This window comes from Pteropus medius, unplaced genomic scaffold, assembly GCF_902729225.1.
Source record: "Pteropus medius unplaced genomic scaffold, Ma_sr-lr_union100, whole genome shotgun sequence".
Taxonomy (NCBI): Eukaryota; Metazoa; Chordata; class Mammalia; order Chiroptera; family Pteropodidae; genus Pteropus; species Pteropus medius.
This window is the reverse complement of record NW_024344378.1, coordinates 22,123,590-22,143,569: the sequence shown is the minus strand read 5'-3', so window position 1 is coordinate 22,143,569 and position 19,980 is coordinate 22,123,590. Positions and strand designations below refer to the sequence as shown.

General features: G+C 33.8%; 1 protein-coding gene across 9 annotated transcripts in view; it reads left to right on the top strand.

Annotated features, from left to right (window-relative positions):
• R3HCC1L (R3H domain and coiled-coil containing 1 like) overlaps positions 1-19,980 on the top strand; it is a 68,794-nt gene that overhangs the window by 47,902 nt on the left and 912 nt on the right. For 7 of the 9 annotated variants that reach the window (XM_039871564.1, XM_039871565.1, XM_039871569.1 and 4 more), the window contains 4 exons: positions 5,575-5,750; positions 10,731-10,801; positions 11,748-11,843; positions 12,345-12,485. In XM_039871564.1, the coding sequence (XP_039727498.1) occupies positions 5,575-5,750; positions 10,731-10,801; positions 11,748-11,843; positions 12,345-12,485 (484 nt within the window). Of the gene's footprint in view, positions 1-5,574; positions 5,751-10,730; positions 10,802-11,747; positions 11,844-12,344; positions 12,486-13,830; positions 13,930-19,980 lie in introns of all 9 variants that reach the window. The other 2 variants (XR_005654709.1, XM_039871571.1) reach the window with 2 other exon arrangements.

Below are 19,980 nucleotides of genomic sequence, written 5' to 3'. Positions count from 1 at the left end.
TCTTTTTCAGATATTAACACTGTTTAGAATAGGTGCGAAAGAATTTCGGCAACTACTTAATAATTTGAGGAGCATAGTGCTATAGCCAAAGAGGACACCAGCATAACCAAAAGCTGAGAACTGCAGGAAAGTGTGGAGTATGTATTGTTTTAAGCTGAAGACAGCCAGTGCCTGAGTGTTGTGTTTGTATCTTTTGTGCTTGGTAGAGAGTGGGTCTGTGTTAAGGGATAAGGATGAATGAGAGCAAGAAAGGAGATAGATTGAGAATACCGTGTTGTGGATCCAATTTTAAACTTTGGTCTCCTGTGCTTTGGGTTTTAGAAGATATAATGATAATATTAAAAGATGTCACGACCCAATAATATTAATAGTCCTTTGGTGACTATTACTCTTAATTTATTATTTATATTGCTCCAAACATACTTTATTAAAGGCTAGAGTGTCTGCTTACCTTGAAAACTTTCCAACCAAAGATTTTTGGCTCTCTTCCCAGCTGGCCTGTTTCTTTGTTGACAAAGGTTAGACATATGGAAGTATGTTTAATACTTCTAATAGGCATGGAGGTATGCTGTAGAGCAGGGTGTGGCAGTCATTGGCATGTGAAGCAGTTTCCTGTGACATTTGAACCTCTGAAACTGCCTAAAAAGGATTGAGAGCATAGCTAGGTCATTGATGAGCTCCCAGAACTGCAACTCCTGACGAGTCTCTAAGATCACACTTAGTTTCCTAAAGTGATGATATGAAATGCTTAAATTGGTAATTGATAAGGAAAAGGATGTTGGCATGAATTTTTAACCCTGAGATCTTGGTACAAGTAAGTACACAGGAATTATTGTCTATATAACATTTCTAAAGCCGCTGTGCCTCTAATGATGAGCAAACTTATTGATAGGAAGGTTAGTAGGATACCAGCAATAGCACATTGATGTTGATAGACATTGGTATCTGGTCCTTTCACTAAAGCTATTTCTGGCCTTGATTTGAGTTTGAAGGTAAGAAGAACTAATTAGGTAAAAGTTTCCTTTTGTTACAGAAGGCTTCTAACAATGTGCAGCCATGGAAAAGAGGAGTAAATGAACACTATACTCCTCTAACTAACTCATGTCCATATGCTCTGTCTCCCTGTAGTTTTTTTGCAAAACCACTCTGTTTTTAAGTAGAAAACCCATAATTGAAAGGAAAAATACATAATCTAACTAGTAAAAACAAATTATATGAAGTGCAAAGAGAGGAAAGTCATCGATATTCCACCCCGAGGGACCTCATTAATAGTTGGTAACCCATAACTTTGCTGTTAAATAGAAAATATTGAGCATTTAGAGTTTGATACAGTATAAATTGTAAATAGCTGTGTATATACTATTATTATCACTAGTATGTTAAAGGCCTGCCTGGAACAAGATTGACTCATTTCTTAAACCAGTGGGTCTGGGTCTGCAGTTTGAAGGTCAGAAGTACATATATATTGCCTGTTGCTGGAAGGGACAGATAGGCAAGGACTAACACTATATAAAGCAATAAACAAGGAACAATTTTGATGTGGGAGAACAAGCCTGGGTGTGATGCAGGATCTTGGGTAGCTAATGAGGTAACTAATGGGAGCATAAGAATTAGAGGGATCGGGGACTAGAGAAATCAAGCAAGAAGTAGAATGGCAGTAAATGCCAAGTTTGCAATTTTTCTTAGGTTCAATGGACAGCTGTTGTCACTGATTACTATAGCGGTACCTGAGTTAAGCTATCAAAGTTAGTTTGGGAAGCTTCAAACCTCTAGCATCCCCCATTTGACTTAGTTTTACTATTTTAGACTAGCCTAGTCTTATCTTTCTACTTCATCAATGATATCTCTCCATCTAGTCTTTCCAATCATGCTGAGAAGAGGAGGATATATAGATATGTCTCCCTGCCTTCTTAGTTTTCCTCTTGACTTTACATTTAATCTACTGCAATGTTTTCACTATTCAGTGGATGTATATAGCACCTTCCCAAGAATGCTGACATCAGTCTGCCATGTTAAACTTTCTGTCCTGTCTGAGTAGGAACGAGGTCCATGTTGGTTTAGGATATTCACTTGGTCCTTGCTCGGTCATGTACCATTACATTACCATTCATGATAGAGAACTAGATCTCTCTGGCTATTCTCTGGCTCTGGGTCAGTAAATGATCATCTGAACCAATTGTTAGAGCACTGTACATGTCTCATTATTATAGATTTTTCTCCTTATTTTGCCCTTTTCTACTTGCCTTTTCAATTTCTACTTTCCCTTCTCTTTTACTGTGCTTTAAGCCAAAGCTATGGCCATTGCTTTCTCACACTGATGAAAATCAGTATTGAGATGTTGCTGATAGCTATTCTAGAGAAATCTTTAGATGATACCTTCTATGGCATTCTACCCATCCAGTTTTACAAATATTTTGAAGCCGTTTGTTTCTGGCCTTGGTTTCTTAATAAGGTTAATGGAGACATAGCAGATATATATTAGATAATTTTATTTGCAGTTAGGGAATACCGTTATTAGAGATTATTTACTCTTACACTTAATGTATAAAATGTTAGCGTTTAAACATCTGAAAAGGACTTTTTTATTGCTGAAAAGGACTTAAAGGACTTAGGCCCAAAGCAATATGGAAGAGGGCTGGAAGCTATAATTTATGGTATATATTAAACACTGTCATTATCTTTTTATTGAACTCTTTTTGAATGTTTTTGAACTTAGAACATGAGAAATTCGAAAAGACTTAAAGTACTTTTTATTTTTTAAATAAATAATGTTATTTCCCATCTGCCAAAGATGGGAAGTTAAATGAGTAAAACATTTTAACTAGAATGCTTTTGCTTTATTCACATTACCATAGACCAACATGAAAAATTCTTGGCTGTTCTCAGTTTTCTGTGATATTGTAATACCTTAGAATAGAATCAAATCCAGATAATCTAAAAACCTTATTATTATTTTTTTTTCGTTTATAGCTTAAGCTGTTCTCCAACCAAATCTTTTAATTTATCAAGGTTATAGTAAATAATAAAATATTAAATTGATTTTCTTCAGTAGATAGTGAATTAATAAGCAGTGAATTAACCACAAGATAACAGTGGAAGAGCAATATAGAACCAAAGTACTTGAATAACCTAACCTATATAGTTGAGAATTGACTATATGGGTTAGTTCTGTAAATAATCACGTGTAAATAGACATGGTGACATTTGAAGCTGCTGCAGTAGTGTTATACCACCAGCTTATGAGCAGGTCTCTGTCGTCCTTGCCCCTTTAACCCCTCTTGCCCCCCATATTTAAATTTGTTATAGCCATAACTATAAAGTGGTTTGTTATATTTAATTATGTACCCACAAAAAAATGTTCTTCATACTTTTCAAGATCTGAGCTAGGATTATATCACAGCCCTTGAACTTTAAGGATTAGGAACTATAACTTGTTTAAGAGATAGAACTATACTTTTTTTAAAAAGTAGAATGTTAATATTGAGAGGGATCTGTAACATAATGTAGTCTAGTCCTCTTCTTTTATAGGTAAGGTAACTAAGGCTCAGAAAAGTTGGTACTTACATAGCTAAGGTTAGTGCTGGAGTTGACACTAGAATCCAAGTGTCCTGGTTTCTTTGAATTGAAAATGCCATTGTTAGTCAAATAAATACATCATTATTTTATGTATCACTAAGAAAGAATTTAAACGTCATACCATGCTTACCCTTTAGAATTTTTATTTTATAAATATTGAAAGAACTCTTTTAGATTTATTAGACAAAATTTTTATCATATAACATTTCTTAAATAAGGAAAATGTAGGTGAAATAAATCGGTTAAGGTTTTTCTAAAACTTCATATTTATAGTCCAGCTCATTCTAATAACTTCTCGACTCAGTCATTGACCTTGATGTCTTTCCATTCTGTATTAACTTCTGTGTCATCAAGAACTTTGAAGATGCATCATTTCTTAAAGATTAAAAAAAGCAAAAATCATTGTCGCTGTATTCTTAAGCTACCTTAGCACTTATATAGAGCTATTCTTATACCTGAGATTTTCTTCCACATTATTAACCATACTTTCTGCAAGTTTTGGTACTAGTACTTTATGCTCATGCATATGCAGGCAAGCAATGATAATATGCACTATTGTAAAATGCATCCTGATGTCAAAGATGTTAAAATGTGAAAAAAATGTGCATCTTAGAATTGACGAAATATGATATATATCCAGCTGCTAAATGTTATGATATAGTAGTATATCATTTATATAGTAGTATATAGGAGGGAGAGACCAGCAAATTTGAGTAAATAGGGAAAGCTTCAAGAGGAGATAAAGATTGAAGGATCTTAAAGGAGAGGAAGGATCAAGAGCAGACAAAGCATTCCAGGTTGTAAGAACAGCTTGTAAAAAATACAGAATATTCCCAGATTTAGGTCCTGAATTTGTCATCAAATACTTAGGTGTCAGGCAGTATTCTAAGCACTTACTGTATCATCTTATTTAACCATATATGTATCTATGAGTTGAAATTACTATTATTATTCTCATTCTTTTTATATGTAAAACTGAAGCATAGTGGAGAAATGGAACTAGAGGCACAGCACTAAATATTTTTGTTGATTTTACTTAAATCACCTTTCCCCTTTTCTCCCTCCCAAATAAAATTCTCGAATCCATGTTTCACTTCTCCAAGGAAAAGTGATAAATCATTGGCATTGCAAGTTCTCATTTCCTCATTTGGTGGGAAAAGAAGCATAATATAAAACGGAATGCTTGATGGGATCTAGTTGGACTTTTGATTATCAGAGAGAAGACACTCTTGGGTGTGCAGGTTTTGGGTGGTCAGTACTAGCAACTAGGTTTTATAACAGGTAAATGACAAAATGACTCTCAGGGCTTTGCTGCCACTTTCTATTTTTCCATTTCCCTCTGCTTCCAATGTGAAATAGCCTTTAGTTTTTTCATAGGAGAGTAGAATTTTAAGTATTTTTCATTATTATTAACTTTTTTTACTAACCTGCTATGTAGGAATTCCTTTAGGTAGCTTTCATGCTCGGGATCTTTAATTACTTGTACCACTTAAATTTGTTTTAACAAATTCCTTTGTAAGCTATATTCAACAAAAGGTAGACTAACAAAGTATTTTCACTTTTAAAAATTGTGTTTTTGTTCACTTCCAAAAAAAGAAACTATGAGATGAGTCTGATCAATAAGCTCAATAAAACAAATGTTATTAATTCATCTCTTCATCTGTTTTCTGAAATTCATTTTCCAAGATGTGCCATTCGTAACTCACCACATTAATCATTTTACTTTTTCTCACACACTGGTTGATAGATGCAAGTTGAGTTTCATGTGCTGACTGTTTTTGTTAGAATTTCAGTACCTTTTCAAGTATTCCACATGTATAATATAAACTGGCTGATAGAACCGTGGTCATTGTTGTATTTATGAACAGCGTTAATGCAATGCTAAAGGTCAAGGAATGGGAATATAGAGATGAGGAAAATTGTTTATATAAGGGAGGATGTTTTATAATGCTGTGGCTTGATGTAACAGTCACTTTTATGCTTCTTCCTCCTCCTCAGTTATCAGGGAATATGAAGAATAGAAAAAGCATCCAAGAACCTAGATTTGATTATTACAACAATGAAGTTCCTGATATTGACCTCAGTGATTGTGAATTCCCACATGTCATTGAAATTTATGACTTCCCCCAAGAATTTCGTACTGAAGACCTTCTACGAGTTTTCTGCAGTTATCAGTAAGTATTTGCAAACTATTGGGGATATTAGAGAAGGTGGAATGAAATTTTCTTAAAATGTTTTCTGAAAAGTCATCTCTTTTGCTTTATATTCCCTGTCGTTTAGCATCAAGTTTGTTTATTATCTGTTCCAGGTCCATTAGAAATGGACTGTATTAAACAAACCACTCTTCTAAGTTCCTTAAAAATGCCAAATAGCCTTTGTAGACCCCATTTTAGCATTTAGAAAGAACAATATCAATGATTTCTAAATCTACCTTCATTGTGCATTTATTCCATTTATAATTATTGTAATTATTAATACACAGTTGACTCTTGAATAAGGTAGGAGTTAGGGGCGCTGACCAACCCACACAGACAAAAATCTACGTATAACTTTTGACTCTCCAAAAACTTTAATAGTCTTCTGTTGACAGGAAGCCTTAACAATAACATAAACAGTCGATTAACACATATTTTGTATGTTATATGTATTATATGCTGTATTATTCAAAAAAATAAGCTAGAGAAAAGAAAATGTTATTAAGATCATGAGGAGACAATACAAATACAGTACTGTACTGTATCAACACTGTAAATTAAAAAAAATCACATATAAGTGGACCTGCACATTTCAAACCTGTGTTTTTCAAGGGTCAACTGTATTTGGATATATACCTTCCATCTTTTTTTGTGTGTTTACTTGTTCCATCTTTTTCTCTTCTTTCTTGCCTTCTTTTGGATTGATGAGGTATTTTTTTCTCATTCCATTTTTTGGGGAAACGATACTCTGTTTCTAGTCTTTGGTAGTTACTCTGGAAATTACAAAATGCATGCTTAATTTTGTCAGTGGCTAAAGTTAATATTTTTACACTTTTTCAAACACTATTAGGGCTTTTAGCTCCATTCCCCAGTTTCGTTCTTCACCTCTTCTCCACCCCAATTTATATGCTGTTGTGATTGAGCATTTTGATCCTTTTAAATTTTTTCATTTTTTCTTTTAAACCCCATTTGATGTTTTTGTTTTATATATTCAGCATTTAGGTTTACCCATTTTCTGTGTTTTCATTTATCTCTTCTTGCCTCTCATACGTTCCATCTGAAATATTTTTCCTCCTGGATGAAACATATTTAGCATTTCATTCAGTAACTGTTTGCTGGTATGGTAACAAACTCAGTTGGTTTTTTGTGTGTTGTTGTTTTTTAATGGCTTTATATCAACTTCATTCTTTAAAGATATTTTTGCTAGATAATAAAATTTTAGATTGGCAGTTATTTTTCTCTCAGAAACTTGAAGTTGTTATTCTGTCTTCTGCCTTTCTTAATGGAGGATGAGAAGTCAACTGAAAGTCTAACAACTATCACTTCTGAATGTAATCTCTCTTTTCTCTTTGGATGCTCTTCAGGTTTTCTCTTTTCTTTGGTATTCTGCATTTTCAGTATGATGCGACTTTGTGTTTCTTTTTACTTATTCTTATTGAGATTATTTGGGCTTCTTAAATCAATGAATTAATGTATTTCATTGGTTTTGGAGAACATTCAGACATTATCTTTTTAAATATTATCTGTACCAGTTTCTCTTTTACCTTCTCTAAGATGCCAATTAAATATATATTAGACCTCTCACTTAATTCTCATGTCACCTCTCTTTCATATTTTCCATTTCTTTGTCACATTCTGAATAATTTCTTTACCTCTGAATTCCAGTTCACTAATTTTTTTATTCAGTTATGTTTAATTTGCTGTTAAATCTGACCTTTGAATTTTTAAATTTGATTTTGCTATGTTTTTCATTTTTCAAAGTTCTCTATCTTTTCCAAATCTGCATGGCGATTTTTTAGTTTCTTGTTTTCTCCAAATATTTTCAAGATTTAAAAAATTTCTTTAAGTATATTAAACATAGACCTCCTATAGTTTATGTCTGGTAATTCCTTTATCTGAAGTCCTTTTAGTTCTGTTTCTGCAGATTCTTACTCCTAGTGCCTTGCTTTTGGGGAAGTTTAGTTTTCATGTTTGTTCATTTGTTTGTTTTTACTGTGAGCCACCCATTTTCCTTGAAAGTTTATATATGGGAATTGAGATTTCTCCTGAAAAGATTTGTTTTTTTCTGCCAAGCACCAATGGCACTAACAGTCTAAGAACACTGTAAATGAAATTATTGATTTGAGGTCAGAATAACCTCAGAAATAATCAAGTGGAGAATGATAAAAAATAATTGTTATGTGTCTCAACTAGTTTATTTTAACAACACTTATAAATGTCCACTTAGTTGCCAGTCTTTGATGTGGTACCAAGCCTTTTTTTTTTTTTTTTTTTTTAAGTTATTGGTAGGTTGATAGAAGAGTTCTTGTATGTCACCATCATAATATATTACTATGACTTCCAGTTTCATTTTTTTAGAGTAAGAACTTTAACGTACCTTCAGAGTCATCTGAGTGCATATTGCTTATAGGGTTTACTTTTATCCATATTGCTTTTGGCTGTTTTGCCCTAACATAATTGATAATAGTTCTTTGAGTTTTTTAGTGACTTCACCTTTCTCTGGTCTTCCAAAGCATTCAACTCAGTTTTTATAGACACAACAATGCTTCTGTTTCCTACTTGTTTCATTGATTTAATTTTATTCATTTATGTAGTGAATGTAAATCGAAATTGATATAAGTGGTTTTGAAAACAATTGCACTGACTCTTAGTATGCATATCATTCCTAAAAGCATAAGAAAAGATAAAAGAGTCAGAAGTATACCTCCATATCTCTAGTTTATAAGATAAAAACAAACTTCAGGAATAAAGAAATAATCTAGAAAGAAAGTTATTAAAAGATTTTCAGGGTCTGAAAAGAGGTCAGTACCAAGAAGAATTATACTTAAATGCTGTAATCTTGATATTAAAATTTTTAATTTAAAATTAATTCATGTAACTCTTGAATTTGTACAATTTTATATCATTTGGGGATAGCGTCCAACTTTTTCTTAAAGGGCCAGATTATAAATATTTTAGGCAACTCCGTTATCGTTGCACAAAAGCAGCTATAGACCATATGTAAACAAATGAGTGTGGCCGTATTCAGTAAAATTTTATGTGCAAAATCAAGTGTTCTATTTTTCTATAAAGTTCTAGAACAGGCAAACTAGCTAGCAGCAATATACATCACTTATATTTGGTTGAGGACGCTGGGCATCAGTTCTATAAAATAAAGAAGGGGTGACTGAATCCTGGAGGACAGTTAGTCTCTCTCATAGACCTTCTAAATATATAGTGCAGGTGGTCAGTCAAATTTATTAGTTATGTAAGACCCAGTATTAGAGCCTGTTTCATACAAAATGCTTTGTAGATTTTTAAAAGCAGTCAATGAGATTAAATCACAAATTAAAACTACCTTAGATTGTTATTAAAGGATCTAGACTTTCCTGAAGATTAGTTAATTCTTATGAATTGTTAACTTCCCATTGATTTGTTTTTTCCTGATCTTAACCTGTAAGACCATTTAAAAAAATAAATCCAAAAACATCCTCAAAAGAAAAGCATTTGAAAAGATTTTAAATTCCAAAGTCTAAAAGACCCTCCAGAACCCATCTAGGTCTTTTTCTGTCCTTTTTGTAAACTATCTTACGCTGTAGATTTCTACTATTGAATTTTTTCTGTCTCTAACTCCTGTGGTCATTTTATGTTATAGTCAAACTTACCCTTACATTCAGGAAATTTTCTTAACTACCTACAAAGCCTTCTTTATTTCTTTTTCCCTCAAAGGAATTTTTTTCTTAACTGATTGTTAAAGAAGAAAAATATTTTAGGAGTTGTCATTTTTTTTTCATTATAGTGCTTTATAAAAATAAAGAAGAGGTCATAGTACAAAAGCCTATAATATCTGAGCCAAATACTAGTCAGCTTCATGTTTTAATCACCATTTTCATCAATATTAATAATCTTCCTGATGAGTATCGCTATTAATAATAAAAAATAATGAGCACCATTCATTTACTAAATGTCCACTGAGTGCTCAGCACCGTGTTCTTTGCCTTGTCATGGATGATCTCATTTCCATTTTTACAACAACTCTGTGAGAAGTACTATGCCTATTTCTGCAGATGAGCAGAACTAGCTCAAGAGAGTTTAAACCTGCCCAAGGATTCAAAGTGTGGCAGAACCCAAGTCCGTTTATATCTCTGACCCTCAAACACCTGAGTTCTTTCCACAGTACTATATTGAATCCATGAACAGTTTTAAGCTTCTAACTGAAAAAAATAACTGTTGTCATCCTGATAGTCTTTGTGCTCACTATATAACTCTGCTCTAAAATGATGGTGTTTTTTTAGTACTTCATTGGTCATTCTTTTGATTCTAACTTAATTGATATTTCTCTTTATCTTGATTGCTTTTATCCTGATTTTTTCTGGCTTTGCCACATTTCTTTCCTATTTTCTCTTTCTACTTCCCTTCTACAACAAGTAAGAAAGAATAGATCAACCTTTCTGATTATAGTTGTCCTTTCTCTCCATTACTTGACTTTTTTTTTCCTTTGAATGACCTGTCTCCCACTGCCTTTCTGTCTCTATCTCTATCTCTGTTCTTGAGCCTACATATGCATTAAATCCAGGTGACCTTCCCCGCCTACCTCCTCCTCTAGTATTCTTCTATCCCTCCTCTGAACTCCCTTTCTACCTCTTATTTTGTGCCCATATGCCCATAGAACGTCTCTTGTAAATAGTGTTTAAAAAAAAAATACCTCCCCAAGGGACTTGTGAGGATTAAGTAGTTGATGTCTGTAAAATGGCTGGGAATGTAAAATACTCCCAGGTAGTTCTTTATGATGGTATTATTGCTTTTAAAAATCAGTGGCTTCTTCTGTCCTCCAAGCTGTTTTTTATGTCATTATCCCCATTCCACCTGTGCTCTTGTTGAGTGTTTCTTATCATGCAGTGCTTTATGGGACTTTATTTGAAAGGTGTTTCATGGATGTAAATTTTAAGAAAGAAAATTGTGGGGTTTTTTTTGTTGCAGGAAGAAAGGATTTGACATTAAATGGGTGGATGATACACATGCCCTAGGAGTATTCTCCAGTCCGATTACAGGTAATTTACCAATGGATTTTAGTGTTCTTTTCTTATTATACATTTTCTTCTGCTACTTGTCCTTTTTTTCTCTTCAGTTCCAGCCAACTGGGATTTTATTTAGCCAGTATAGGTACTTGGCAGATAAAGGTTTTTTAGGCATGGTATTGGTTACCCATGTGCTTCCCTTCTCCCTTTTTATGTTAATCTGAATGTATTTGGAGAAATAGTCAGCTCCTTTTGAGGTTGTTTGTTACATTGAATGTATTTGGAGAAATAGTCAGCTCCTTTCGAGGTTGTTTGTTACATAACTGTCAGTTACACTAGTACATAAACAAATTATAGGTAGAGATTTAAGATGCTTGTGTGACTAAATCTTACAGTACTTATGATTTTTCCCCCCAGACAAATGAATTTGAAGTAGCCTTTTAACCTATCCAGTGAGAGATTGTAATATCTGCTTTCTGAATATATGATTGAGCCTTTTCACATATATCATTGGCCTCATGTTACATCTGATGCAGAGGTATTCAGAGAAATTAGAGATTTTGGTTCTTGTCTGAACCACCTAGAAGAGAGGTCTGCAAACTTTTTCTGTAAAGGGCCAGATAGTAAATATTTTAAGGCATATGGTCTTTGTTACTACTTAACTTTGCTGTTGTAGCAAGAAAGCAGCCACAGACAGGATGCAAACAAATGGGCATGGCTGTTTGAGTAAAACTTTATTTACAAAAACAGATAGTTGGCTGGAAATAATCACAGAGCCATAGTTTGCTGATCCCTGATCTGAAAATAATCACTGTTAAGTTGTTCCTTAGGGATTTTCTAGAGCTTACCATCCCCTTTGCTTGCCATGAAAAAAAAAAAGCATAACATCTAGGAAATACTTTCTAAGAATTAGTCTTAATTTTCCTTTGCATCACTCTTCTTCATGTCTTTTCCTCCTTATATTTATTTCTCTTTGTAGCTCGTGATGCTCTGGGTAACAAACATGCCATGGTGAAGATCCGGCCCTTGTCACAGGCCACAAGAGCAGCCAAGGCCAAAGCTAGGGCTTATGCTGGTGAGTCTATAGTCTTGGTTTTTTTCTTGTTGATGTTAGTGTTATTGTTTTTTGCAGCACTTGTACAGCATCCAGAGTTCTAAAGACATAACACTTTTATTTTTAGTGTTAAAGGAAGTGTGTTTTTAAGGAAAAATAGAAAAGAGAAATGGCTATGTTGGAAATATGGCATCTGAACAGCCACTTGGAGAGAATGGGAGATGCTAACTGCAAGCAATGCAGCAACCATTTTCTGATGACATCCTTACCTAGTTTACCTCTATGTTTAGCTGTTTCATAAGAGTCACTATAAGAAATTGTGTTAATAGAGATAATGAAGCAAGGGGTTGTTTGTGCTTTGCCATGTTAATTTCCTCTGATCTTCATCTTTCAGGCTTGTATTAATTACTACTGATGCAGCCCTTATTAGTCTATTTTGCATGTTAATTACTGAGTTAAATCACTTAGAGCTAGAGTGTTTTACGGTACTCCCTCTTACACCCTTCTCTTTCTTCCATTCAGAATTCCTCCATCCAGCAAAAGAGCGTCCTGAGACTTCAGCAGCCCTAGCCAGAAGGCTGGTCATCAGTGCCCTTGGGGTTCGAAGTAAACAGAGCAAAACTGAACGGGAAGCCGAACTCAAGAAACTGCAAGAAGCCCGAGGTGAGTTGAAGTGATGGCGTTCTTCTCTAATCCCTTTAGAGCTCACTATAAGATATGTATTAAAAAACAAAATGAAGCTTATTCCATTTTGTCATTACTGTTTCCTAGAAGCCTCCCAGGTGTATTGAAATAGTTTTCATGCCTTACATTTAGGAGGAATACATTTCAGGATTTGTCTGCATGTTTTGCACACCAAGGCATTTTAATCCATTCTCTTACTGTTGTTTTCCGAGATAGGTTCGGTTTTCTCAGCTCATCCATGGCTTTTTCTATAGTTCTTGCTCCAAACGCTGAGAAAATTTTTTCTGTGAAAACACAATAATCTCTGAGGCAGAAAACATTATTTGCTATGGTTTTACTGGGCCACGATTGCATGATATTATCAAATGGTTTAGATCTTAAGTGAAGACAAATTAAAGAAAAGCCAGCAGCTGACATTGATAACTGAAGGAGGTGTTTTTTTTTTTCTGTTTAGACAGTCCTGAGTGGCTCCATTAGAGTACATCTAGATTACCTAACTTCTGATTATTTTTCAGTATCTAAGAGTTCTCAGAAAATATTTCAACTGATTCACAAATAGGATTTTTCTTTCCCTATAGTTTTGAGGTTAAAATCTCTCTCTCCACTTTATAGGCTGTTGATTTGTCTGTAAAGGTTTGGGATTCCAGCTTTGTAGTTAAGTACTTTTTATCAACCTTCAGGCTATAGACAGTCTCATTGCCTTAAGCCCACGATCTGTGGAATCTGTGAAGGCAGTTTATTCTTAAAATTCCACTTACTGAAAAGTAACTTCATTTTTTCATTAAATGAATTGAAGTTTCAAACTCCTTGTTTATTGCCAGTCTAACAAGGCCATTAATACTTCCTGTCCACTCTGCTTTGGTGATGGCAGGCAGCTTCTGGACTCTCAGCTGCACTGGCCAGATAACTAGTGACAGAGTATATTTTTGCAGGTGCTAGAGTTTCAGAACAGAACCCAACTAATGTTTTGAAACTTTAATGATTATAATAAGGCAGTCTTGATTTTTCCATTGCATTGTTCACTCAAAGGCCTCTTACAGTCTATAGAAATGAGAGGATTCCTCTAGTTTTTATCAATAGCAGTAACAGAATTAAAGGAGAATGCAGTGTCCTTAACTCTTTATTAATTGGTTGTCTCTGAAGAAAATGATTTCTCTGTGATAACCACAGTTATCTCAGAAGATCAATAGAGGGTAATAACAATGGTATCTATAAAAAGAGTAGTGACTTTTTGCAGTGTATCATGCTTTCCTGTGTATCTCTACAGGTATCCAGCAACAGTTTTACATGGATATCAACTTGAGTATTCTCTACTTCTCTGTAGGCACATCAGCATACAGCTCCACCTGAAGTATTTGTGTTCAGTACCCAGCTATACAAAGGACAGTTCAGTGATGCAGTTACAAATGAGACTGTTGGCTAAGTGGGTACCTTATTACTAACTTTTTTAAAGAAGGCCTTTAGTTGTGAATAGAGACTCATTGTGATAAGTTTCTACTATCTATTGGTGCCAAGGCTGTACATATTATAGAGGACTTTTCCTTTAATAAGCTTCAGAGCTTTCTCATTCTTTATGTCTGAGAAGATGCATGTGGAAGATTCCTGATTTATCTCTTTCTGGCTTCTTTATACATTGAGCAGATACTCTTGTATCTGCCTGCATGGACCCCAGAGTTTCTCACTTAGCAAGATTATTTTTCTGTGGAAAATAAAAGTAGTATTTAGGTATTAAGCAGAGTAGATATTTTTGTTCTAGACCTTTTTCCACTAGAAGGAGAGGGATCAACATAGCATAGTGGATAACATTATAGACTCTGGAATAAGACTGCCTGGGTCACACCTTAGCTCTGCCATTTATTGTCTCTGTGACCTTGGACAGATCTTTTACTCTCTGGAAGCCTATTTCCTCATCCATAAAAGGGAAATCAAGTGAGATAATCTACAAAAGAGACTTCATTTTCAAAAACCGTAGGAATGCCCTCGCTTCTGATTATATAGCCTATAGTGTGTGATAAATTTAGCTGCAGCTGTTTTTATTAGTAATAGGAGCAGTATCATTATATGGTGAGTCCAGCACAGACTCTAGTGCATGTTTTTTTATCATTACTCTTTTTATTTTACATTTCCTGTACTACTCTCAGCTACATTCAGCTTTCGCTGAGAACCCGCCCTGTGCAGTGCATTGTGTGCTCTATTTAGGAGAATTAGAGAGTTGGCAAGATTTGGTCCTTTCAAGTGGGGATATCTGCCTTGAATAAGGAAGAAAATATGAACCTGGTATTTTAAGTACTTGTTTCTCTTCTCACTTTAGTTTGGAAGATTTTAAGATTAAAAGCCATGGGTTTTTTGTTGATTAAAAGTATTAGAAGGAGACTCCAGGTAATGTAACATGTTATGATAACTCTGTGATGGATGGTATTATCTCCAGTTTAGAGCCGGCCCAGAGAAGTTACATAACTGTCCTAAGGTAACCTAGCTGGTAAATTGAGGTGGCATTTGAACCTAGATCCCTCTAATTAAAACCCATGCTCCTTCTATAATACTGTGATCTCTCTTGAAGGATTTGGGGGCAATTAACATTTTTTCCCAGAAAAAAAATATTTAAAATGTTTTTGGGTCTTCAGAAAATAAAATATGACAGGCTTCTTTTTAGTTACTTATTCCAATGGTTAGCTGCTTCCACTGTCAGAAAATTCTTCGTTAGGTTTAACTTAAATCTGTACGATAGTTTAAACCAATTTCTTCTTCTTTTTTTCTTAGTAGAGAAATAGGAAACATCTGGACACCATTCTGTTCTAACAACCTTTAACTATAAAGATCAAGGGTAGATCATTTACAAATGAGGAAATCTGGGCTGTAATAGAGTTTTTGCCATTAACTAGTTGTGTGGCTCTGGGCGAGTCTCTGTACCCGTTTCCAATGAAGTGAAAGTAATGTCTGACGTAACCTAATCTAATATGTGTAAAAATATTTAGAAAAGTGCTTTACAAATTCAGAATACTATTATTTGTGTGATTCTTAGGAAATTAGTGTTCATTATAATATGAGCCAGCAATGACAAACACATACTGTGTACTGCTGCTCCCCACCCATTACCCATAGCAGTGCTCATCAGTCATGACATTCTTGGTGAGTTTTGACTCAGTGACCATTGCCAGTTGATCAGAATTAGAATGGGAATTGAGATCTGTGTGCCTTCTTAATATTAATAATACTATAATCTCCTTTTTCCCACTTGAAGAATTCTGTCTGGCACAGTGTCTGGTTTATAAAAAGATACTCAATATATATGCATGTTCATTGACTGAATATGTGAATGATTTGATTACTTTAATTTTTCTTCACAAATCTTATTTCATTCATAACAGTACTCTGAACCTTGTCAAGTCCTCCATGTGTTTCTTTATAAAATCCAGAGTTGAACAGTGCATCTGAGACCCTTCTAATTAATGAATTTGGAATTCGTGATTCTGATATTTAAATACTTTCCTACTAAGTTCCTCCACCCTACTTTGATCTTTTTACCTTTTTAGTGAGAAGTCTATGTCTTAGTCCTTAAAAAGGAAAGAATTGAGAAAAGGGAAGTATCCAATTCATTTTAAGCAAATCATACTATATATATATATCTGGAGGATAAGAGTGTTATTTCCTAAGCCTTTGAACATGTGGAAAGTATATTTTTCAGTCCAGATGAGTACATAACAGATTAGAACTTCACTGAGAGTGGGAAATGAAAGCATAGATCATCCTTCAGTGCTTTATGTATGTTTTTTTTTTCAATTTTGTTTTTTATTTTTCAATTATAGTTGACATACAATATTATGTTAGTTTCAGGTATGCAACATAGTGATTAGACATTTTAATAATTTTTGAGATTACCCAATAAGTCTAGTACCCATCCGACACCATACATAGTTATTACATTATTGTTGACTCTATTCCCTGTGCTGTACTTTATATCCTTGTGATTTTTTATAACTGGCAATTTGCACATCTTAATCCTATCCCCCTTTTTACACCCCCAAAATCCATCCCATATAGCAGCCATCAAAATATTCTCTGTACATCCTTCTGGGCTTTGTATTTGATTTAATCACATTTAATCCACTAATACACTAAATGATAAAACTTTATAGACCAAACTAAGGAATATGTGTAAAATTTACTCACATTCTACTTACCAAACTACTTGATTCTCACCTGAAATTGGAGATAGTTAGCATTACTTCTCAGAATAAGTTTCCTTCTCATTTTCAAAGCCTGTTATAATTTTACTTCATAATTTATTTCCATTTTACTCTTGATGATAGGTGATTAATTGGCGGTCCTAAAAGGCTGTTCTTTGAGTTATAGGCCTGAAAGAGTAAACAATAATTTGATCTCCTAGTTTTGATGAGTTAAATCACTAAGAACTTAAAATCATCTCTATAGGATAGTCAACTATAATGAAAAAATTAATCATAGTTACTACCTTCTGAAGTCCCTTTTCAGGCATTCCATTTTTCTGCCTGCAAGAGTGGTACTGCATTGCCGACTCAAAAATCTAGGTCTTGGGGCATTTTCTTGATATCTTTTCTCTTCTGATAAGAAGTTCCCTTACTTTCTAACCACATTTTTCATTTTAATGTGGTCTTTTTCTCTGAAATGCAGTATTTCTCCATATTTTTGGTGTCACCTGCTGTTTAATAAACTTACATCCTGGCCTAGATCAGAGAGGAACATGTTGATCCTAGGACTAACTGAACATTTCACCAACTCTTGCTAAGTAAATAGCATGTAATTCTTTGTGTTGATACTTAATACATTGATAATCAAATCTACTCTCCAGAGTTATATGCCACTTTTTAACACTTAGGTAATCCAGACTATATTTTCCTGGCCTATTAATGATTATATAAATACTTGGTAAGCCTAAAATCTAAAACCTTCCTAAAATTAAGATATTATTTATATTACTTCTCCTTGATCTTCCAGGTCTGTCAAACCATAAAAGAAGGCAATTAGATTAGTTTAACCAGACTTGTACTGCAAGTCTTCATGTTGATTATTACTCTGTAGGTGACTACAGGTAGATTTTGTGATGATTTTCTCCATTTTCTTAGGTGTAGAAGTACATTTTTAAAGTTGCAATTTATATCTTTTTTAATTTTTTTCAAACATGACATCAAACTGGCCCTTTTTTAATCTTTAGCACTTTCTGTTCCCTCAGCGAGAAGTGATTTTAGTTGGCTCATTTAATATAATCATTTTTGCCTATTTATTTATTATGCTGGGAATGAAAAGCTTTTAGGGCCAGTTATGTGAATGCTTTAGGTTAATCATTTCATACTAATTCTTCTATTCTTCCTTACTTCTTTGCCATTATGGCTACTGTGGGGCTTTCTCTTTACTTACTGTTGTTAATTGTTGGAGGTAAAGTCAATAAGAGCTTTTTCACGCAGTCTGCTTTCCTTTTCCTTTAATAAAGGGACAGCATGTTTCTTTAACTTTGTCAATACATTTTTTTCCCACATTTTTTCTTTTTCTTTGTAGATATTTTCAGATATCAGGATAGTGGAATGTATGCTATTTGAAGTATTAAGGACCTGGGTTCTAGCTTCAATTTTTCACCGTTTAACCTTAAGCAAGTCATTTAACCCCCTTCCAAGCTTCCATTTACTCTTTAAAATGAAGATTATATTTTTAAGTCTCATCATAATCTATATTTCTCTATTCATGTTTATGTTTCTAAATTTATACCTCACATTTTTATTATTTCTTTGTACTTCTCATATGGTTTTCTCATGGCTTATAATCAGAATTTCCTCTTATATTTACATATTTTTGGTAATAGAAATCAACAATTAGAAAGCATTAGGGTAGAGAATGTTTCAGAATTTAAAATTTTTCCAATTTTAGAAAGTAAACATGGTTATTTTAATATTTGTTTCATAGCACTAAAATCAAACACATTAACATTAATATTTCTGCAGAACAGTGTATGACTAAGTCATCCTAAATGGCTTAAGTAAAGATTATAAACAGCCTCATATCCCTCAGGTTAATTTATCACCAAATTAATTTTGGTCCAAACTTTATAAAATAAAACAAAACTTTGTTTTCAGAACTGCTTTCATTTTGGAATGTGGATTATGGGCCAGTCATTATATTTTTCTACTGCACCTGGATTTCTTTTCTTATAACTTCCCATATTGTTTATTGAAAACTTTGAGTTCTAATAATTCACTTTTCTGGTTTCTTCACTTTTTTCTTGTAATCCAGAACCAGTTTTTGATTGTTTTTTTTCTAAGGTTACCTTCGATCCCCTCCTGACTTTCCTGTTTGTGAGAGTCAGAACCATACAGTGCTTTCCTAAGAAATGTGCTGTTTCCTAGAGAGTCCTAGCCCAATTCAAGCCTGTCTTAAAGCCATATCACACGACATTGAATTAGCGAGCCTTCAGTTTGGAATTCGCTACCCCCATTTTCTGCCTCTTGTAACTTGCTGCTATATTCTGATTGTGCCACAAGATGGTGCCCAAATAGCAGTGAATTTCTCTTTCTTAGATTTACAAGTGCCAGTCAGCTTCCTGACCAAGTTCTTTGCCCTTAAAGTACAGTCAGTTATAGTAAAGGAATTTTATAAGAGATTCTGCTGATTTGGAAAGATATGTCAAAATAGCAAGTATTAACTCTAAACTCACCGTGATTTTGATTTCTGTAATCCCTCTGGTTCATGACTTGCAAAATCTTGTACAGACATCTGAAATAATAATAGCCTGTAGAAGGAAGCACTTAGGCTTATCACCTACATTTTATGGTGTCAAGATAAATGACAAGCCATGGAATTAGAACGGGTATTGTGGCACCTAATGAAGTGCGCGTGCCATCAAACCATGTATGGTCTGTATTGTCTCAGGTCTTGGTGAAAGTGTTAATTGGAAATGAAGCTTCTGTGCTAAAAATTGAAGATGGATAACCCAGATTTGTGCATTAAAAAAAAAAAAAGTCTTTAGTTTTCCCTCAGTTATATGTGGTCATTATTTCCTGTTAGAATTGAGTATTTTAGAAGATTTCTGGTTCCTGAAAGTGTTCTGAAAATACTAAAATTCAGTTTGCCTCTGAAATATTTTTTCTAAGATTATAATAGATAGATATGGCTAAAGCCAGTAGCTACCATTTGAGCAGGAAGTTAGAAGAAGAATATTGAAACATTCTTGATCACTTGAAATATTTGAAAAGATAAGTAAACTGTGAATAATGGGCAATTATATTTAAGCACTCAACACAGTTGAGAAATAGAATTCTAATAAATATATTATCAGCAAGACTAGAATCTAGATCCTGCTAGATTCTGACTTAATCTGTATACTTTATATTCCTATTAGCCCCCTATATATTTTTTTTATGTCATAATAGTAACATTTCCATTTAACAAAGCACTTGGAAAGTTAAAGATATTAACTCTTGGAATCAGATAAGAGAAAATTAGGAAA